The sequence below is a fragment of the Dipodomys spectabilis genome, unplaced genomic scaffold (genome assembly GCF_019054845.1).
Source record: "Dipodomys spectabilis isolate Male_0828 unplaced genomic scaffold, ASM1905484v1 ptg000112l, whole genome shotgun sequence".
NCBI classification, from domain to species: domain Eukaryota; kingdom Metazoa; phylum Chordata; class Mammalia; order Rodentia; family Heteromyidae; genus Dipodomys; species Dipodomys spectabilis.
In genome coordinates this window covers 1178654-1201471 of record NW_024870789.1, presented here as the reverse complement: position 1 = coordinate 1201471, position 22818 = coordinate 1178654, and the positions used below count along the sequence as shown (strand labels likewise).

General features: G+C 44.3%; 1 protein-coding gene across 1 annotated transcript in view; it reads right to left on the bottom strand.

Annotated features, from left to right (window-relative positions):
• Positions 1–2649: 2649 nt before the first annotated feature.
• The window catches only part of LOC122114863 (spermatogenesis-associated protein 31A1-like), a 34745-nt gene continuing 14576 nt past the window's right edge, over positions 2650–22818 (bottom strand). Inside the window, exons 2-5 of the mRNA XM_042688125.1 lie at positions 18010–18346; positions 17743–17802; positions 7137–7261; positions 2650–5806 (exon numbers count right to left, since the gene is read on the bottom strand). Of these exons, the coding sequence (XP_042544059.1) occupies positions 2650–5806; positions 7137–7261; positions 17743–17802; positions 18010–18346 (3679 nt within the window). The remainder of the gene's footprint in view (positions 5807–7136; positions 7262–17742; positions 17803–18009; positions 18347–22818) is intronic.

Sequence of the window (22818 nt, the reverse complement as noted above, 5' to 3'; positions counted from 1 at the left end):
CCACTACTTGGTCATTAAGAATGAAATGATGTAGTTTGCTAAAAATTGTATAGCCCTGGAGATCTTCATATTGGGTGAAATAGGCCATTCCCACAAACACATAAATCACATAGTTTTCTCTCATTTGTAGAAACTAGGAGAAAACAACCAAACCACCAAGGGCAATGATATAAAACGGGGATTACAGTGGAGTGGTGTGTATTTGTGTATTTGTGTGTGTGTGTGTGTGTGTGTGTGTGTGTGTGTGTAAATGCATTAATAACACTTGTTGAAATGACATGGGCAATTTAATGTAAATGAAAACCTTGAAACATTAATTAGATATTTACTCTTAAATCACTTGTGTTTGATGCAAATCTTGACAGTAACATTTCTTATATATTTTTAGAATCATAAATCATGATAGTGTTCCTATCTTTTCTTCAGCACCCAGTATGGGTCTGATATGAAGCAAAAAAAATCACAAAAAAGAAAAACACAAATTTCCTTAAACATGCCTCGTGTTCTGAATTTATTTTGGCTTCCAAATGGTTTGAGGCCTAAAAGGGGCAAGTGATGGTTTTTTTTCATGTCATATAATTTTATTTAATTATAAAGGTGATGCACAGAGGGTTTACAGTTACAAATATCAGGTAAAGGGTACATTTCCTTTGGACAATTGTTTTTCCCGTCCATACCCACCTACAAGTTGTAAAGTTCATTTTCAACATACAGTGATCTATTTTTAAGCCAGTATTGTTTCTATTTAAACAAAGGTTCCTGCAGATATATTATGGATGTTACTAGGACAAAGGTAACAAGATTCCAGTAGAATGTGCCCATGGGCTCTTCAATATTGATATAACTGATTGAATATCAAAGCTTGTCTGAAATGATAGTAGCTTTTGGAAGGAGATACAACACAACAGAACAAGCTTGGACTGATGTCGATGTGGAGTCATGTGATGCAAGGGGAACATCCTCTGCTCAGATCCTCTCACATTCCTTCCCAGCATCAGATGGTCCATGTTAAAAAAAAAAAAACCCACACATTCTCAGTGTTGTCACCAACCTTCAGAAAGGAAGTTATGATTTTTTGGATACCATCTGTTTATTGATCCTGGTATTATAAAGTTGTATTTATACCGGACCCTACTCAACATACCCTTTTTTTTTAATAAGGTGGATCAGCAGGGATCATTGTACTGTCACTGCTTAATTCAAAATGGTATGTGGATTTATGTTAAAACCACGTGTTGCAGAAATGTACCTACCAGCACTGGGCCTAGGCTCTCTGTGCAGTTTCTGGTGTACACTGCCTGAGTCCATAGAAGAAACAACTCAAACTTGTTTCCTGTAACACATTCCTAGTTCAACTTTCAGCTTATAGAGCTTTAAAGAATATGCAGGTACATTGCTGGGCACCTGGGGCTCCTGCCTGCAAACCAACTCACTCCTGAGTCTGAGATCAAAATCTTGTCCCCCAAAGTGGCTCAGGTCAGGACAAGGCCAACATCCCATACTTTCTCTCAAACCAACTACACTATTCTCCATCCATGATTAGGATTCTACATTCCAGCAAAAGGAACAACAAAAGGCTTTAGAATCTAATTCCAAAAGTCTCAATAAACCATTAGTCAACAGCCAACATTCTGGAGAACAGGCTGATTGATCTGTTTCTATGCTTTCTGGAATTCAATGCAACCTAAACCAGTGACCCAACAGCACCAAGGATCACTAGACATGAATGGCAGCATGGCTGTCCCTACAGACCCCTATCATCCAGTGGCTGAGACAGCTTCTGTGAAGATTCCCAGAGAAGTGATAATGGCAGATATAAGACAAACATAGGCTTTGCTAGTCAACATTCTCTCCTAGATGAATAGCCCGCAAGTACAACAGATAATGTTCCAACCGAACCAAGTTCATTAGTTTGAGGAACATCCCAGTAAGCTGTCTTCCCAGGCTTCCTCATCCTGACAACCCCAAAAGGCTTTGTGAAGTTTTTGTACTGATTAAATAACAGGATAGGGAAAAGGGGGGATTGAGGCTGAGTCTTCACTAGCATTATGTCATTTGCCCATCCCTTCTAGAAGCTTCTTTGAGGAAGACCACAGACTGCCCATCCTTACACCAGCCGAAGGCACAAAGAGAAGTCAGTACATCTCATGACACACAAAGACTGTATTAAGCAATATGTATTTGAGGGGGAGACAGAGATTGTACTCATTCACAAAAAGCAGATTTGCTTTGCATGGACTGGAGTTAGTCCTCACAAAAAGGAGCCTCACAAGGAAGTACATGCTAAGCATAATATGCATGACTGCCTAACCCACCCTGAGGACATTGCCCTGGGCAATGGGTATGCTGCCCTGGGACATGTGTCTCCCTTGGCCTATGCTGGCAGGCATGGCTGAGTAGAGACACAGGCTTTCTGGCAAGCAAGTCTGTCCCAGCATTGTTATGGTTTGAGAGACTTCTGTCATTGAGAGGACGGCTATGGACAGTGTGGCTGGTTTGGGGAAGAGACCCTGCTGGTCTTCATTTGGACTCCTTCTTGGTAAGGAGGAGCCATGTAGGAGTGGGAATGTCTATCTGTGAGGGCTTGAAATTCTTTGTGGAAAGTTTTGTTGGAGGCAGAATGCCTAACGTGAATTTTTTTTCTAGGATTCACCCAATGGTGTTCTTGAGTGTCTGGGCTTCAGGCCCTCCACTGTCTTGGATTCTGCTTGTTGTTAAGTCTTGGTTCTTGCTATTGGCTGACTGGATTTTTGAATTTGACAGTGAGTCTGCCTGACTGTAGACTTTTCTAGGGAAAATAGACATAAAAAACTTCATTATTCGGTTTCCGAACTGACTCTCCGGGGGATGCTGTGCTTTCTCTGACACAGGTAGGCTGGAGTTCTTCACAGTTCTTGTTTTCCTGACCTGGGCAGGAGAGTTCAGCTTCCAGCCTTGTGAGGGCCTCATTCCTGCTGGCTTTGCCTTCTGTGTTGGAGCTTTGGGCCTCTCACAGCTCTGTGTCTCCTTATGCCCATGAAACATTTTGCTGTACCATGGCTGCTGGAGTTTAGATGTCTTAGGTTCTTGCTGCTTCGTGATTTGCACTCCCTTTGGCAAGGGAGTGCGTCGCTCATAGAAAGTGGATGTGCTGCTTCCAGAAAGGTTCTCTGAGCTAGTTAGAGAGCTCTGAGAAGCAAACATGTCGTCAGCAATCAGCATCTCGGGGGCACCACCTTGCAGGAATGGGTCAGCATTGCAGTCCTGAAGGATATCATCAAAAGGGGTGCTTTCGCTTGTACTGGTTGATCCTGTGTGTTCTTTAAAGTATGAATCAAGTGGATAGTTGGAAATTGAAATTCTCGGTGGTAATAGTGTTTCAGTGGTCCTCACTAGTTCTGAATTTCTGAGTTTCAAGTTATTGAAATCCAGGTTAGTGGGCTTTTTATACTCTCCCATTTCCATGAGACCTTCTGTGTACTCAGAATTGGGTGCAACAAAGACCTCTTCAATGGACACACTGTGGCAGAGGTTTTTTTTTTCATTTGTTGCAGATATGCCCATTTCTGGGCTATTTGTTGTTTCTAAACTGCTTCCTTCTGATTCTGGCACAATGTTATGGTGCCACTTTCTTCCTAGTAAGATACAAGATGGAGTCTCAGAAAGCAGTCTACCTTCCTCTCCACTAGGAGAGACCTCCAAGGGACCACAGTTATGATTATCCTGTGTTCCCCTTGGGGTTTCAGATTGTGATGGAGGTTGAGAAGGTTGTAAGGCATGGCCTTCAGTTTTTTCTCTTTCTTTGCTCTTTTGTTCTTTGGGAAGGGCTTCTCTCTGGCATGCACCCTCCTTCACTGTGTGATAGGCCTTGAAGTTACTACAGGCCATGTAGGGTGAAGCTCCCTGTGAAGTTGGTAAAGGGGGAGCCTTTTTCAGAGTAAGGATGTTTATCGGTTTGAGAATTTTTAGGCATAAGCCCCACTGGTGCTTTGCCCAAAGCTTCTTGATATGCACATCTAGCAGCTGTTGAGTGGCAGCATCAATGTGGGAAACCTCCTGGGAGGAGCTCTTGCAGGTTTCCCTGGTATTTAAGGGTGGTTCTCCGCCAGTGTTCTTGCTAGAGTTGGAGTTACCACGGGCGGGCAAGGCATGATTTGTCTTGCCCCAGTAATGACTAACATGCATAGGGACCTTGTCGCTACAGGTCTGCTCCCATTTAGTGATGAGATGTGCTATTGGGGTTTCTCCTAGATAGTTCTTATTTGAATGAGTTGGGGGAAAATATCCTGAATCATTACTTGGTTTCTTCATGTCGCTTTCTAATTTTTTCTGTGTTTTGTCCTCTAGAAAATCCCCTGAGGAGCTTTCTGCATCCCTGTCTAGAGCTCTCACTACTCTCCTCATAGAGAATTGCAGATCCGTTCTAGAGTTCTTCCATCCTTGGGATACTGGACACTCTGGGGTTGTTTTCTGAATATTCCGGTAACAATTCTCTACAGATGTAGAGTTTTGTAAAAATGCATGTTTGTGGTCTGTCTGATCTCTTCCTGTCAAATTCTTAGGTGACAGCTGGATCTTGTGATTTGTTTTACATAGGTGCTGTAGGATCCTCCCTTGGAGGTGATGTTCCAGCTTTTTCCTCATCTCTAGACTAATAAAATCACTGGAATCATCACTAAAGCCTCTCTGGTTCCAGGTACCCTGTTCTTGACTAAAGGTTTTGTGAGACTGTTTGACCACAGAGGGTAAAGTTCTATGACATTGTAGGTGTTTCTTCTTGAGATGATGGTCTAATTGTTGAACAACAGGTGGGATAGTACAGGACATCACTGGAGGTGAAGTACAGGATTGTATTAGTGTACAGAAGGTGCCATGGGCATAGGTCTGGATCTCAGCCACTGAGGAAGGCTGAGGCCACGATATGGTTGGAGTGAAGGGTTGTGATTTGACCAAATGGTGCTGTAAAGGCTGTGGTAGAAAGTATGGTGGAGGTACTTTAGCTTGGACTTGTACCGGCACTAAGTGCAAGAAACTATTGAATAAAATAAAGGGTAAGTCTAGTGGATGACCAGACATTTGGACAGGAGCCACCAGAGACTCGCTGTGCAGGAAGGGAAGGCCCCAGAACAGTTGGCAGCATTTCTGCAAGACCATGGGGAAAAACAGCTCCTGAGAATCAGGAAGCTGCTGTGGTTTTCCCTCGGTGTTCCAGAAGGGCTGAGGGATGGCAGTGTCTTGTGCACTGCCTAGTGACTTCATCATGTTCCCCCGAGAATCCAGAGGGTGTTCTTTCTCCTGAGAAGCTGATTTCAGCTTTGCCCTCTTACTAATTACTCTGTATGGCAGCTCCAGGAGATCAGAGTTGAGGGTTGGGATAGGAGAAGGCACCCGAGAGCTGTTGGTTGGAGAGCTCTGTGGGGTGGTTTCTGGTGGGACTTCCCTGATGTCACATGGGGGAAGACCCGAGTGTGAGTCGTGCCTGGGTGGAGTGCAGGCCACAGGTGGAGGAAAATGAGAACAGGGAAAAGACCCTTCTCCTAGAGCAATCGACGGCTCCGGAGGCTGAGACACACTCTGGGATGAGTGTGACTCAACAGAAACTGAGGAACCCATGTGGACTGGTGACAAGGTAGAGGCCAGAGGCTGCAAGCCCTCGGGTGAAGGAGATGGGGAAGCCTTCAGGGACACAGTGCTGGAGAAAGTGTCCTCCTCAGAGTCCCTTGCTGATGGGAGGGCTGTAGAAGATTCTGAGTTGAAAACTTCACCTAAGGCATCTCCTTTTAAGAAACGCTGAAAGCTTCCAGTGTCATCGAGTTTCCCTAGGGCGCTGTAGGAGACAGGAGACAAACTTCATTCAGCAACAGACAGTCCCAGTATGGGCAAAGGTATTTACCTGCTGTCCAGGGCACCCACAGTACCACACCCTGACATTTACACAGCCCTTGCTTTTCTACATCCTGTGGCTTCCGCCACATCCCAGGCCAACCTAAAGTCTTCCTCAACCCCAAGACAATTCCATTCTCTGGGGTAGAAATGCAGGCACAGGGACATGGGGAAAACCTTACCTACTCAGAAGGGAAGCTAAGTCATGCATCTCCTCAAGCTCTTCCCGAATCTCTCTGCAAACTAGAAACAGATGGTGGTTAGGGCAGATAAGGGAGGGCCTCTGGAACCTACAGGAGGCTGAAGGAAACATCTGTCTATTAAAGAACATGGAAGATCACATTGGATCCTAGATCTGTATCCATGGCCGCCAGATGTGTACCAGTGCTAAGAGGGCATATAGAGGGGTAGTGCTTCTTTATTTACAAGGGACCACCGGCCTGCAAACCTCCATCATCTGCACCACCTCTTGGGGCACCCGGAAAAAGGACATCTCATTGCTAATACAGTTTTTAGGGAATTGAATTGGGCCACATGTGGGCTTGAAGTTCCCAGCTCCTCATCAAGTCAGTGTTACCTCTCAGCCTCTCAGCCCCTCCCCCTGTGTGACACACCTCCGCATCATCAGTGTGACCTCTCAGCCTCTCAGCCCCTCCCCCTGTGTGACACACCTCCACATCATCAGTGTGACCTCACAGCCTCTCAGCCCCGCCCTGTGTGACACACCTCCACATCATCAGTGTGACCTCACAGCCTCTCAGCCCCTCCCCCTGTGTGACACACCTCCACATCATCAGTGTGACCTCACAGCCTCTCAGCCCTGCCCTGTGTGACACACCTCCACATCATCAGTGTGACCTCACAGCCTCTCAACCCCTCCTCCTGTGTGACACACCTCCACATCATCAGTGTGACCTCACAGCCTCTCAGCCCCTCCCCCTGTGTGACACACCTCCACATCATCAGTGCTACCTCACAGCCTCTCAGCCCCGCCCTGTGTGACACACCTCCACATCATCAGTGTGACCTCACAGCCTCTCAGCCCTGACCTGTGTGACACACCTCCACATCATCAGTGTGACCTCACAGCCTCTCAGACCCTCCCCCTGTGTGACACGCATCCACATCATCAGTGTGACCTCACAGCCTCTCAGCCCCTCCCATTTGTTATGATGCATGTCGCAGCTTCATTCCATGCAGAGAACCTGAAAAATGTCTCCAGTTCTGGTTTCTTTCCCAGGACTCTCCTCCTAAGGTTTTACACACTGAAATACTTGGTGGCCTGACTCTTGCTGACAGAGACCGAGATCAAATCCCCTTGGGAGAACGTGGGGAGCCTACCTTTCAGAGCAGCACGTTTCTTCCTGCACTTGATCTGGCCTCGTTTCTCCACAGGATACTGAGAGATGAGAAAAACGTGACTTAGACCTCTTTACTCTTTTCCTTTCCCTAGACAAGTTTAAGATATTTTGTGTTTCTGGATAAAATGATGTCTTCAACTATGTCCCTGCATTTCCTTTCTTCACAGTTAGTGTGGCTGCTAATTATTTCTGTTTTTCTTTCTTTTTGGGGGGCAGGGTCTGGTTCATGGGGCCTGAACTCTGGGCCTGGGCACTCTTCAGCTCACGGCTAGCACTCTACCACTTGAGCCACAGCACCACTTCTGGCATTTTGCTTTTTGCTTATGTGGTGTAAGGAATCGAACCCAGGGCCTCACCTATGCAAGGCAAGTGCTCTATCACTGAGCCACCTTCCCAGCTCATTTCTGTTTTTCATATAGGAGATAGACAACAAAGATCCCCTCATTGCTTTTTCTGTTCTAAGGACCAAGAACCTGATTTCCAGGTGCCTCTCAGCTTCCAGGTTGGTTTTTCCTTCCTGAGTCCAAAGGTGACCTTATCCTCTGGTGGGAGGTTGACATGGATCTTGAACAGTCCGCTAATCAGCCTAACACTGGGGAAAGTGCAGTTTTCAGGCACCTGCTGTGACATAGGATTGAGTGTTCAAGTCCTCAGCTCTCAGGACCTCAGTCCTTGGTTGCTGAGTTTCAGGGTTTGAATTAACCCTGGTACTTGCTGCACTCCACACAGCTGTTCTGAGAACTCAGAATACTACCTTATGGTACTGACATTGTGCCCTGTGTGCTGATAGTTCCTAGGAGATGTCTCTTTTTTCTGGAATTTCCCCTCTAGAAGCTTTGTTACTTGTTTTTGAGAAGTGCAAACATCAGTAAACTAAAGAACCATTTAAAAAATTATCAAGCAGTTGTACACGGGAGTTGCTATTTCACAAAGTGGTATAACTGTTAATTCTTTCTGCAGTGTGTCCCTCCCCCCCCCCCCCCCCCCCGCTCAGCCCTTTCTTTCTTACTGTGATAGATTATATATTGGATTCTTGTCTACATATCCCCCTCTTCTCCATTGAATACCCCCCTTTTCTTTGACCCCTCCCCACCCTGTCAACAGCACATTTCTGATTTTTCTATTTTACTGAACTTGTACTTTTGGCTTTCTAATAAATTCCACTTTAAAATCTCCTTTGACTCTACCATATCTCAGTCAATACATTTGTGTACACATGTGTAACATCCTCCGTATTTGTTGAGTATATACACTAAATCTACCTTCCACATATCAAGGAAAACATGGACCCTTTGTCTCTCTGGGACTGACTTAATTCACTTAATTTTCCCAAGTCTTCTATTCCTATACAAATGCTACAGCATCAGTCTAACTGATAAGTAAAATTCCAGTGTGTGTGTGTGTGTCTCTATCTATCTATCTATCTATCTATCTATCTATCTATCTATCTATCTATCTATCTATCTATCTATCTATCTATCTATCTATATCTATCTACGTACCTACCTACCTACCTATTTTTGGGTGGTCTGCCCTTAGAGATCTTACCTTAGTCAGTTTGTTCTTTCTCTCAGGTGTTGGTGAGGATGGATTTTCCTTGAAGCAGGGAAGTAGCAGTAGCAGGAGGTAGAGCCCCACCCCACCCACAATGGCAAGGATCATATCCATTGCAAAGGTGGCGAGTTCAGGGCTCAGCCATGGAATAGCAACGCTTTTCAGTGACAAGAGAGGATTCTCCATCATCTGAATCGCACTATTGCTCTTGAGCAACTGAGCTCTGGGAGTTTCTTTGGCAATATATAGTAAATGAAGGCCTACATCACAAAGGCTTGGTTTTCTACTAAGTCACAAAGGGGAAAGAGTGATGTGTCACAAAGCCCTACCACTGCCACTAGCTCAGCAAGTCCTTCATTCTTGGGCCCTCTAGATTCCTACCTCCAAATTCACCTGCTCAACCTGTCAGAGGCATTCTTCCATCCATTTCCTATGCCTTTCCCCTTGACTCAGATATTACCTGTTTCTTTGGAGATCACTGCTTATAGTCTATGTCGTTATCAGTTTTGAAAATTTAGAGTTTACTCTTCAATTTGTGTTTTTCACTTTGCTTTGTAGTCTGCAGCTCCCAACTCTCCTGTGTTACTGAAAATTCAGTTCCCTGAATTCAATGTTAATTCAATGTCAGTGAGATTAATGTCTTAGCGTAAAGGAAATAAAGGTATATTAATTTGCAGGCAAAATGAGACCAACTTGAGCTATTGTCTGAGAAAGAAGAGCAGAACTTGTGGGTAGGGGAAAGAAGAGGTTTTTATGGACACACCCAGGAGCAAGGACTTCCTGATGGATTTAAGTGCTGAGGCATGAAGGTCCAGCCTAATGGTGTTCTTGGGCCTGATTATTTCCAAATGTGTTAACCAGCAGTCTCCAGAGATGTAGTCATCGTCCTAAATGTTCCTTCAATACCTTGGAAAGCAAGATAAGGAGAGGAGTGTGGTGACCTTGACTCAAGGTATGAGAATCATCCTGAATTTCCTCTTCTAAGGAATGGCAATTAGGTGTGTGGGTGGGGCGATAGGAGAGTGAGAAAGAAGAGAAAAATGCTGCCTTTGAAAAATTCAAGTAACTGGAGGCATCTTGGTCTAGTCATGAACTAAATCCTCACATGTAAACATATTCAGATGTCAGGTCCTATTACATTTTCCTCACTCGCAATTGTACCCACCAATTTCTTTAAAAAGAGTTATTGTCAATGTCTGGATGCTTCCTGCTGAAATGGAATAATGGCCTATGATGACTCGGTCTCTCATCTGTAATCCCAGCTAAGCAGGAGACAGAAGTAGAGGACTGGAGTCCAAAGCCGCTCTGAGGAAAACTATCACAATGATAACTGAAAAAGATCTGAAAAATAACTAAAGAGCCATAAAAATAATGGGACCCTAACTCTGCCTAATGTGGTCCTGAGTTCAAATCATACTATTGCCAAACAAAACAACCTAAATAAAAAACTAGCAAGGAGCTAGGGCTCCATGTTCTTCCAGTTACTACCAACCTCAACTTTCTCTTTTGTGTGGTTTTTCATGTGTGCTGATCTTGGGATTGAACCCAGGGCAGAAGCCTCTTCCTGAGCTTTTTGCTGAAGGCTAACAGTGTAACTCTTGAACCACAGCTCCACTTGTTTCTGCTTGCTTTATAACAGCTATCCTAGTGGATGTAAAGTGGTGAGACCCTGTGGTTTGGCCTTTTCCTAAATACTAGTGATGTTTCATGGGGCTGTATATCTGCTGTGGAAAAATTCCAGTTGATGTCCTCTGCCATATTCAAATTAGGTTTATTTTCAATTCATTATTATGTGCCAAATCTAGGGCCTGAAGTCAGGTTCTGGGTGCTGTCCTTTGTGTTTTTGTGCTCAAGGGTAGTGCTCTGCACAGCTCCACTCTTGGAGAGAGGTATCTGTGTGATAAATTGGAGATAAAATTCTTACATGCTTTGCTGCCTAGGCTGGCTTCAATCTGTGATCCTAAGATCTCTGCTTTTGAGTAGGTAGGATTACAGACATGAGCTAGTGGTGCCCAGAAATTCATAGTTTTTTAGTCATTTAGTGTAGAACTCTCATTCCCAGCTGGAATAGACATAGTAAAGTGCTAACCCTAGACACGCTTTTGTTCTATGTAATTATTTCCTTAAAGCCACAGTAGTTTATTCTGTCCTAACCTCTCATTTTAAATGAATATGCAAATTTTAAGGGAGTGCTCAATATTTTGCACTGTATGCAAATATCACTCAGCTCATAACTCACTTCGTTAGTCCGAAGCATATTGAACTGTCGAAGAGGAGGTATGGACTGGACCCAGTGTGTGAGCACAGTTGAGTCTCTAAGGGCTCCTGGCCAGGCTCAGCCTGGCAAATGTGTGGGATTTATGTCTGGTCTGCACTTCCTCACGGACACCAGCAGAGGCACTCGCAGCACCAAGTGGCGATAGTGTCCCTAGGAGCATCTGGGTTGGAGGCTCAGCAGGCTCCAGGGCACAGAGCAGTGTGCTGGAGGGTTGGGGTGGGGTTTACAGGTTGAAGCTTATTTTTGGTGTGCTCTGGCTACTTGAAACACACAAGAGAAGAGAGCAGCAAGGAGGCATTAGCACCAAGCGGAGGACTGGAGTGATGGACAGTGGAGGACACTCAGACGCGGATATGGCCCTACCGCCGTGTTCAGGATGCTCGTGATTCTTTCTATGCAGACCTGGAACCCAGGAGTAGCGGGATACATTCGTGAGTGTAGAAAATCGTTTACAACTGTATCAGAAACTGAGAAAACGCCATTGCATTACTATAAACTTTTATGAAAACCGTGGCTGGCCTGCTTCTGAAAATGAAGCTAGCACGAGGTGGTTTATAGTTGATTTGCCCTCCTAAGTCTGGAAGATGAAAGTACTTTTGACTCTGGGAGCCCAGGTGTCTTGCAATCCCCAAGAAAGCTCTCATTGTGGTAAGGTTAACAGGCATGTTGAGAGAGGAGAGAATAAGATGGGATTGCTGGACAGGAAGATCAGGCCAGTGTCCTCACTGTTGTTTTGGTGTGGATAAATCTACCAGGAACTTTGTTACTAAAAGAAATCACTGGCCCTGGCCCAGGTGGCTTGGTCCTGCATTAGCATCATAGGTGTATGGAGTTGGCTCTCTACCCAGTAAGCAGACCAGAGAGGTGCAGGGCTGTCAGGTGGGCACAGCCTCCTTAGGCACAGAGAACAGACAGGTAACGGGAAGCACCACCATCTGAGACTTTCTTTCTTAAATTCTTTTTAAAACTGAGATTAATGATTTGACTTTAAAAATGTTTACTGTATTATCGAGGTGATACGTAGAGTGTTTACAGTTACACAACTCAGGTAAAAAGTATTCCTTTTTGGTCAATGTCATCCCTTCTCTCTCTCTGTCCTAGTTTTTCCCTCCCATCCCCACTCACAGCTCTATAGTTCATTTTCAACATAGTGTGCAGTGAGAATCTTGCAGCATTTGCTCATCCATTGCCTTGTGACTCTTATCTCCATTTAACTTGCAAAAAATTCCCAAAGTGTAGGTATGGCTTAAATAGTAGAGCACCAGACTTGAGTGGAAAAAACATGAGCATGAGGCTCTGAGTTCAACCTCCCAAAGAAACAAAAAAACAAACAAAATTAAAACATCTTCCTAGAGTATATTGACATGGCTCAACTTTATACAAAGTTATACCTCTATAAATAATTTCTCTGATTTTTAGCTATTAAGGTCACTGGTTATTAGCAACTTAAACTTCCTCCCCCTTTAAAAAATAATGTAAAAGCATAACTTCTTTCAATATCACTTACTTTCCATTAGTTGGAATTATTGTGCTGAATTTGTCAGATCAATGTGGCCTGGACAACTGTGATTCTTATTCCTTGACTGTTGATTTGTTAAACCATGCTAGTCTCCGTGTGGAGCACACAGCTGTACTGGGGGTGGGAGTCACATGTGCATAGACAGTGATGTTAGGCAGCACTGTTGGAATCTGAGAGTCTTCTGGAAATTCCAGCCCTTGAGTTTTCTCCTTTCTTCATTTCTTCCCCAGGCTTCTCTCTAGCTTGTTGAACCCTTCTTAACTCTGGCTCTTGCCCTGGGAATGTGCCTTCCTGAAATGCTTGATATCTTCCTTTGTGTTCTCCTGTGCGGTTTTGGCTCTTTGCAGCCACTGTGAAGGTCAGAAGTGGCTGCTCAGGCATCTGTGAGGGAGAGGGTACAATACTTTACAGAACCTGTAACTGCCACATGTCCTGGCTAGTGGGTGTCTCCTGTCCCCCAAGATGTGCTATGCTTCCACCCCAGATGTCTGAGCGTACTTCTCACCTGAGGAAGATTCTTGCACAGCTCACTGCTTGGCCCTGGTAAGGAGGGGGTGTTTCACAAACCAGATCCCAAGTTCTCTGTTCATGAGATCTCTACCTTGTGTTCTGGTTCACGGCACTCCAAAGAGAAACTAAGACTCATACCACATGTCTGCCATTTGTACTCAAGTTTTTTTATTATTTTTTAAAATGCCCCGCAAGGAGAAAATATTTGCAAAACACATCCAAATGCTTACTGGTAATAATCTTTGTCCACACTAAAATATTAGAAAATAACAATAGTTTTCTTGGGATCCACATAGTTCATTGTTTAGACCAGAATTTCAATGGAATTGTGAAGCAACAGGAAGGGAAATGGCTTTCCAGATTCTATAGAATGGAAATAATCCTCTGAATTAAAGAAATTGAATAATATATTGTTCTGTGGCCATTTAAACCATTTCACAATAGAATCTGAGAATTTCGTAGAAACTACAGAATTGGGAAAGTTTGGGTTTAACATAACATGACTTCTGTTTTGAAACTGTGAGGTCACTGTCACTGATGTGGAATCGATCTGTGTGGTACTGTCCCAGAACCTCTTGCAGACAGGAGACGTCTTAAGAAAACTGCAGGTTAAGTCTGGCCCTGCTGACATCATTGAGTGACCCCTACAAATGATTCCTACAAGTCCATCCATTGCACAGATAGAGCCCTGTGCTTCTGATGTGAATACATATATTTCCTCCCTCTATACACAGCCTTCTCCCTTGACTGTACATATACTCGCCCAGTGTATCTTTAATATTCTGGATTGGTAGAGCCCAAAGCAGATTACATTTTGCAAATCACAATTTCATGAGTGGAAGTATATGTGTACATGGGGAAGAGACTGTATGTTTGTAACATACCCTAGGTGTTTTATATTGCTTTTGAAATTACCTGACAGGGTTCTCTGATTAATGACAGGGTCTGATAGTCCTACCCAGAGGACCTGGGAGGCCTAGGCAAGTGCAGCCACAGGACTCAGTGCTTTGGGGCAGTGGGCTCTCAAAGTCTCCTTCAAGTCTGTGTTTAAAAGCAGACACTGCTGCTTTGCCTATTCTCTGTATTTTATTTCACAAAAGGACCCAATCTTGACAGACCATGCAGAAGTTATGGGTCCTGTCAAAAAGTGGGGTGTGGTGGGTTGTTGAATGTAGCTGGGATGGGAATGTGTCCTGATGTGAATGCTGTGGGAGCCTGCCTGGCTGCAGAGGTAAGCCTTGTTCCTAGACTCTTCTGTCTTGACTGGTGCTGTCACTCCTCTACCTCCCATCTGGCCTGGCAAATGAGGACGGCACAGCTCTCCTTTTAGGGTTATTTCAGCCCATTAAAGACGCATATTTATGGTCAATATGTGTTCAGAGTGATATATAGGGTAGATAACAGAGAGTTTTAGAAAGTTGTACATTAGTTCTTAGATCAGTGGTCGGTGTAGTTCAGGAAATACTCATCAAATGTCAACTGTGGGTCAAGCAGTATAATGCAAGTTGAGGAAATAAAGATTAAATCTGGTTCCTTATGAAAATGACCTGCTTTATTTAAGCTGCATTGGCAGTGATTTGAGAGTCACCTCACTTGATTGCAACCTGTTTTTTTGCTGAATGAAGAGCTTCTCTTTTCCTTTAGAATTGTTATGCTTCTCAGAAATGTGTCCTGAGTACATTTAAACCTCAGAGGGAGTGAGTGAATTGGGAAACTGCCATTTTTTTCATAAGGACACACTTTGCACTATGTTTTATGGAGAGAAGTAAATTGCTCAATCCTAGTTGTAGCAATCTCTAGTTTCATGTGTGATTACAAGCTTATGATTTCTACCTAGCTTGTTTCTCCCCTAAGGTGATGGTTCTCCAATTGGTTTTGACAGTTCACTTGTTAAAAGGAAATAACTAGAAATGGTTGTTTTCTTCTGAAGCTTTTCAGGATTCGTCCATTGAAAAAGAAATTTTATTTATCAATAAGGCTCATCATCAGTTTTTCATATTGAGATTTTTTCTGATGAAGCAAGAGAAAGAAAACAAAAACAGGTCTTTTTTGTGTGTGTTCTGGTACTGCAACTTGAACTCAGGTCCTGGCTACTGTCACTTACCCCCTAGTTTTTCTACTCAAGGCTATTGCTTTAGCACTTGAGTCACACATACACTTGTAGCTTTCTGGTGGTTGATTGGAGATAAAAGTCTCAGGAACTTTCCTTCCTAGGCTGGGTTTGAACTGGGCTCTTCAGTCTTCAGCTTCCTGAGTAGTCACAGTTACAGATATGAGCAGAGGGACCAATTTCTTACCAACTTTTGAAGAGAATGTCAGAGGCTCCCGAGCCTGCAGTGGTGTGCATGTCAGCCAGCTAGAGGCAGTGCTGTATGTAATTAGCAGTGTTCCTGTCAGGACTTATGGAAAGTGTCACCTTGTGAACCCTTCCATTTCCCTAAGTGACTAGCAGTCAATTATGTGAGTTGATTCTAAAGCCTCTTATTTAGAGTGTGTAATTCTTTAAAACTTGATCAAATTGTTCCTCTCAAGGGAAGACTGTGTCAGCATAGGTATTATTTCTTTTTCTGCACTAAGCTTTGCATACTTTGTGTTAGGAAAATAGAAATGTGGTTTCATAGCTTGGATGTTATCTGCTCTTTCTTAGAGTTTGTATGAACTCAGCTTGTGGCCTCCACATCAGGGCTCAGATTACAGACCAGACTCAATAACAGAACCAGAGAAGAACATTCTAGAGGTTTAGTAAACTTTGTATTCTGTGGAGTGAGATATGCCTATAGGTTAAACACAGGGGTCCTGAACCAAAATGGAGGAGGGGGCTGATTGGTCCAGGTGTCATAACAGAGAGACAAGACAGGAAAGACAAGGTGAACAGATAGAAAGCAAAGTCATGGAGGTTGAGGATCATAGTTGGGAGAATATGGAGAAGTTAGAGAGGATATGAAGTTAGAGGGCATAGAAAGCAGATGTGAGGAGAGTCAGAGGTTATATCAGATAACAGTGAAGGTGACAGGGCACAGCAGAGAAGGAAAGGGAGATCAAAACCACAGCAGAGAGCACACAGGCAGGGGCCATGATAGAGAGAGGACAGAGTGAACAAGGAGCACTAACAGAGGACAAAGAGGCTGGGGGCAGAGCCAGCAGAAGATACAGTTCAGGGGATATAGGCAAAAGACATCAGGAAGGTCAAGAGGTGACAGAAAAGAGAGGAGAGGGAGGTCGTGAGGCACAGTAGACAGGACTCAGAGTGGAGGGCTCATCGCAGTCAAGGAAGTCAGAGCCCAGCAGAGGGAAAGGACAGGAAAGGCTAGGGCATAGCGTGGACAGGGAGGTCGGGAGCACAGCTGAGAAGTTAGGCAGGTCACAGAGGAGAGGGGTGAATGAAGCTATAAAGGAAAGGAAGATCGGGAATCACAAACAAAGGGTATTTATCTCAGGGCACAGTCAGGGAGAGAGAAAACATGGAGGCCAGAGGGTACAGGCAGAGAAAGAGAGGGGCCCTACATCTTTGTGCTTTTATTGTGCCCAAAGTGATATCCAAATAGGGCCCCAGGGTTGCTCTATCCTGGAGTGTGAAGCATGGATGTGGTAGTTCAGGAGGAAGTGAATGTAGTCAGGTTTATTGTGAGTACAAATGTCTGAGTGGTTTCTGTAAAAGGAGTTGGAGGAAAGTGGAGCGAGATCTGTCTGTTTTGCTCTTGCTGCCATCTGGACCCCTTTGGAAAGGATGTCACAGTGAGCAGGCCCAGCCTCTGTTAGGAGTAGTTCAATTACAGTTAAAAATGAATATGAAGACAGGACAAAATCATAAGCGTTCCCTACATGGGGACAATGTCCTCACAGAAAATGTCAGGGGACTGAATGTGTGGTGAGTTGTTTCACCATCATGAAATAGGCAAAGCAAGCCTTGTGAGCCGTGTGACATTCTCAGTAACTTGTGTGGATGAGAAAATCCAGGCTTTGGGAAAGTGAGAAGCATTCTAAGGTCAGACACCTGGTGCCTAGCCCAGAGCTTTCTGTAGTCTGGTTCTGGAATCAGCAATGACGAGATTATTACTACGTGAGCAGAGGGGACAGAGAGGGGGCTGGACTGCTGTTTCCAGAGGCCATGAAAAAGAAAGGTGTAGGGGGGAAATGGAGCAGGTGGCTCAGTTAAACAGGGAAGGAAATGAATCCCCACTCGGCCTCAGCCAATGCCATGTGTTTGGAGAGGTTGATTCCCTTCCTGGGATCCCTTTGTACACAAAAGGAATGGGGTAGACTGATCTGCTGAAGACATCATTGCACCTGAGTTCCTTCCACTGTTATGCCTGCAGAAAACCTCTCCCTTCCAGAATGTTCTGAAATTTCCATTTTCCACAGTAATACTTCAACAATTGGGTTTTCTTTTTTCTTTTGTTAATTTTTTTGGGTCCAGTCTTGAGGCATGAACTCTGGGCCTGGGCGCTGTCCCTCAGCTTTTCAGCTCAAGACTAGCACTCTACCACTTGAGCCACAGCGCCATTTCCGGCATTTTTCTTTTTGCTTATGTGGTGCTGAGGAATCGAACCCAGGACCTCATTCATGCAAGGCAAGCATTCTACCACTGAGCCACCTTCCCAGCCCACAATTGGGTTTTCTTTACACTTCCTTGTGCCAGGAGCATGTTAGAAGTTTACCGGTCCTGTGAACATGGTCTCAGAGTAACACTCGTAAAAGCCCGACACATGTAGAGAGGGCTGCAAAGAAAACCCCTGAGACTGAAGCTGTTGAGCGTAGAAACTGTTGTGTGACAGGCATCCATAGATATCAATCAGCCCATCACATAACAAATTGCACGCTGAGTGTGTGAAGTGAGCTATTTTGAATGGACCAGAAGAGCGAACAGTGTGTCAGCCACAGTGGAGACTGTGGTTACCCTGGTAACAGACACAGCTGGTGCTGACCTGCGTGCCCTGCGCACCCATGACCGGAGGAAAGGCTGAGCCTGAGGCCCTGGTGAGTGAAAATGGAAATGATGTTGTAATAACCAGCGTGGCCCTGATAATAAGTGGGGCGCCGATAATCTGCATGGCTCCGTGGCCCGGGCGGCTGAAGGGGGCGGGAATCAAGAGGTGAGCCTCACTGCTGCACAGCCGGCCACCGGAGGAGGCGGGACATCGAGAAGCTGGCCCCGCCCCGCGTGGTGTGCCACAGGAGGGGAGTGTCATGCCGCCGAAGGGGCGGGGCAAGCCGCCGAAACGGGAAGGGCGCAGCCTGTACATAGGCTGCCTGTTAGGAGTCCTGAGGGAAGACCGAGAAGAGGAGAGTAGGGGAGAGACCAAGAGTCCTGAGGGGAATCCTGAGTAGAGTCCTGCGGAGAGTCCTGAGGAGGGTCCTGAGGAGGGTCCTGAGGAGAGTCCTGAGGAGAGTCCTGAGGAGGGTCCTGAGGTGAGTCCTGAGGAGAGTCCTGAGGAGAGTCCTGAGGAGGGTAGGGGAGAGAGAGCAAGGAAGAAGTAGAACAAGGGAGAGGGGAGACACTGAGTGAAGAGAGGCGACAGCAGGGACAGCCTGCCGAGTAGCGCAGGGCAGGCCTGAGGAGGCAGGCCAGCCTCCACAGCCATCCGGGACGGCCTCCAGAGGTCATTCGGGGCCTCCTCGAGGGGCCGTCTGGGACCTTTCTCTGGAGCGGCCTGTGGAGAGGCGCCTCCTGCGCAGGCGGGGCAGGCCTGTGGAGAGCAGAGAGGCTGCAGAGAAGGAGGAAGGGAAGAAAAGGAAAAGCCTTCCCCTTCGGAGCTTTGCAGCTTTGGAGGTCTGGGGTTGGAGGTAGCAGAACAGCCGACTAATTTGTGGTTTGCAGACCAACTAATAAGATCGGGGCTGCCTACTGGAGACTTGGAGGCTTCATGGTCGAGGCTGCTCTTGGTTCTGGGTATCTAGCCCAGGACAACGTAGTCACAGGACCCCTTTCTGGTGTAAATAGTGTAAATAATTTTGTTCGTTATGTGAACCGTGCCTCGAAGGATTTTCTCACTCTTTAGAGGTCATTGGCAAACCTGTGTCACTTGTTTCCAACCTCTGAGCCATGTAGGGCTGTTTGAATTGCATGAAAAATTTTCTTTGGCTCTGGACTGGGCTTCTAATGAATCCTTAGATAGTTTTAGGGAAGTCTAGAAACTTTCAATACAGAGCCAATCATTACTTTTACAAACCAGTCGTTTTTCAAAATAAAATTATATAAACTTCCAGTTAAGCAAAATGAAAGTAAATTCTCAAACCTCTCCACTAGTTATTGATTTCATGACACCTATGTTTTAAGCACAATGGCTATTTACATATGTATGTGCATGGAGAAAATGCCATGTGATATGTGAAACTGTGCATCTCTTTCCAACCTATCCTGTGGACAGGTTCAATTCTGGTCAAATTGAAATACTTCCACCATGAGAAAGAACAAATGCTACACATCAGGTTTTAATAATCAATGAGAGCCTGTAGTTAGCAGTTACTAGCATATCACAGTGAAAGCTGATGTTTGCTACAAATTCAAGCGGTTTTCTACCTCTTAATTAAAAAAGAAGGGAGGTGAGAAAGTAGAGAGTTGGAAAATTTTTCTCAGTGTGTCTCTAGCCTGTGAGGGATGATGATGTCTTTTGTTGTTGTTGTACAGACAAGAGCGATGCTCCACTGTCCTCTGCCTTGTGCTTGGTATCCTTCATCAGCAGCTCAGAGCTGTCCAGCAGCCACGGCCCTGGATTTGCTAGTCTACATAGGACAGATGGTGAGTCTGCTATTGCCAATCCACTCTGGTGTCTTCCAAAGATTTTATATCCTTAGCTATTTTCCATATAGCTACAAAACTAGTTATACTGAAATTTAAGAAAAGGACCCATCAAGATATCATTTGTTAGCTTGCTTCTTGCTAAAACTTTGTGTTTATTTTTTTTTGGTATCTTTTCCCTGTATTGAATGACAATAAATGCTGATGAGGAAGACTCAGTCAGAAAAGAAATATTGGTGGTCATAGATTATTTCCAATTATTTCATCGTTTTTAATTTTAAAGTATTTCATTTTAAAATAGCATGTGACTGGTCAAGAGAGCTGATCATAAGAAAAATATCACAAAACTAAAATAAACAAAGAAAAGCCATGAGGCAGTTTCAGAACAGCTGGGTAAAGTAACCAAGGTAGCACATGATGCCTCTGTGATGTGTAGGAGCCGTGGCTTGTGATAGGGAGATGCCTGAGTCCCAGTACCTCAGTGGGAGGAAGCCAGAAATGTATCATTGAAAATAAGGATTCCTGTCCACGCTAACCATGTGAAGGGAGCTACGGGATCACTCTCTGGAGATGTATTAGTCTATTCATGCCAATCTAGCTTTACTAAATACATTGCTTTTCCTATTGAGCAAATAACACTTTAGTTGATTAAACAATTGAATGCATTATGAACTCACAAGTCCTGTTACTCTTTCTTTTCTTTCCTTCTTTCTTGTTTTCTTTCTTTCCTCCTACTAAGTAGATGTACAAACACATTTGAATTCCTTAGTTGTCAGGTTTTGACTACAATGCATTTGATGACACCCAATGCCTACTAAAGTTATATTTTCAAAATAATAATTTCTTTTCTAACATTTCCACTTCCTAATGGCTTCCAAATTATTATAGTAAACGAGTAAAGACTGAAGTTAGTTTAAAGAGACTCAAGGCTTGTGTCTTCTGTTTCTGACCTTCAGAGAAAGAAATTTAAGAGTCTGGGTCCCTTGCTTTAAGGACTGGGTACCGTAGAGGCTATAAACAATAGGAAGAAAAATTTAAAAGTAGAAGTTCCACTTATTTCTAATATATTTAATGTAAACAACTCATGTTTGACATATTATAACATGTCTATTAAATGACTATGCAAAGTTTATCTTCTATTTGAGGGCTTCTTCATATATTCAAATGACACATTAGGGAGATTGAGAATTATCTAATGGGGCTGGGAAGGTGGTTCAGTGGTAGAGTACTTGCCTTGCATGCAAGATGACCTGATAATTCCTGAGCACTACATAAGCAGAAAAAGCCAGAAGAGGTTCTGTGGCTCCAGGTCTGAAGTGTTGTTGGATATCGCCCCCGCCAAGAGTTCAGGCCCTAAAACTGATTTAAAAAATCCATAATTAAAAAGCTGGTGATGGTAGAGAGGTAACATATTAGTATCATTTAATATATACTCTGAGAGAATGTTTGAAATCCTTTATTGTGATTTTCCTAGAGTTCCTGTGATGAGAACAGGCTGGACTTGCTTTAGTTCCTGTAGGATGAGTCAAACAGATAGCTTTTTGGCTGTACATAGTCTTTGGGACAGCAGGTCTTTCTCCACAGCTTGTGCTCTGGAAAATTGCTGGAGGCACAGAGAAGTCAGTCAGCCAGCACTTAGACCAGTCTAAAACAGGGTACATCCATTCATGTTGCATGCGAATAACTGAAATTGTTTCCTAAGACAAAAGAGCTACAGCAAAGGCTTTAACTCTCCATGAAATAGTCGGAGTGGTAAAGAAGCCTCAGGGTTAAGCCCAGAGGTCTGAGCAGGTGTCCTGGGAGCAGGTATTGAGCTAATTGTCTCTTCCCTGTAGACACCTTCGATTCTGAAGGAAGACCCTGCTTCCTTCACCCTCTCCCCACTTGCCATATCATGTTCTGGAACCCTAATGAGTCATTATGGGGAGAGGAAGGCACGACATCCCATTTGAAACACTATTACAGTGGCCTATCATGTGGGACTATCTTGTATTTCACATTATCCCACTTAGAATTTGTCCTCTGTGTATCTCTGCTCTTGTTCTTATTAAAACTTCAGGAAAATATGAACTTACTTTCACTTTTCACATAGTGAGTCTCCTTTTTGTGAAATGAGTAAGTATTTTAGGGCAGTGTCCATCCTGGGTCAGCAGGGCCAGTGGTTATTTTTAGTAATCACTGGTGAGAGGAAGGTGGGCCCAGCCCACACCTGTGAATTTCTGTCAGCCTTTCATCTCCCTTGGGAAGCATCTTCCTGTGTGTCAGGATTCTGCTAGAGGTGAGCAAGCGGTTACATCGAACTAAGATAGGAACTTGCAGTATGTTTTCCCCCATTGAAAGTATTATCCATGTAGGCAATTGATAAGGACAATCTAATTCCTGGACTGGGTACCACTAAAATGGAATTACCCTTCAATAGAAGCCTCACAGTATCCAAAAATGATGGTGTGTTTTCCTCATTTGCAAAGCACACTGTCAAGACAGCCACAGAGGGGCTGAAGAATTGGAATTGTGGTGAAGAAACCCTGTGTTGTGAGCAATGTCATATATAATATCAAATTTTATTAAGTAGCCATGAATTAGAAATATATGTTCATTTGCTTCACGTTAATTCACCAAACACATAAGAGCCTAGGGCACTAACAATGTAGTCTATTTTATTCTACCTTGAATTATTAATATTAATTCTCCGACCATACCTTACACTTCCAATTAATTGAAGTAACGAGCAATGTAGGCTAGGAAAGGGTTAAACTGGTGGGCACAGGGTTTCAAGAGGCCTTGCCTAAGGGCAAGAGCTTATGGCCAGATAAGATACTGCACAGTAACAGAGCTGTCACTGAGCTGTTGAGGCCAGGTGGTGTCAAAAATCAGAGTTGTTTCCAGTGACATTCTGGTTCAAGGTACACAACTTATTTCAAGAAGAGTTGAGTTTGATTCTAGAGATGATTTTCAGGCACACTTCATCCTGAAGAATAAGTGAGTGGGTGAAATC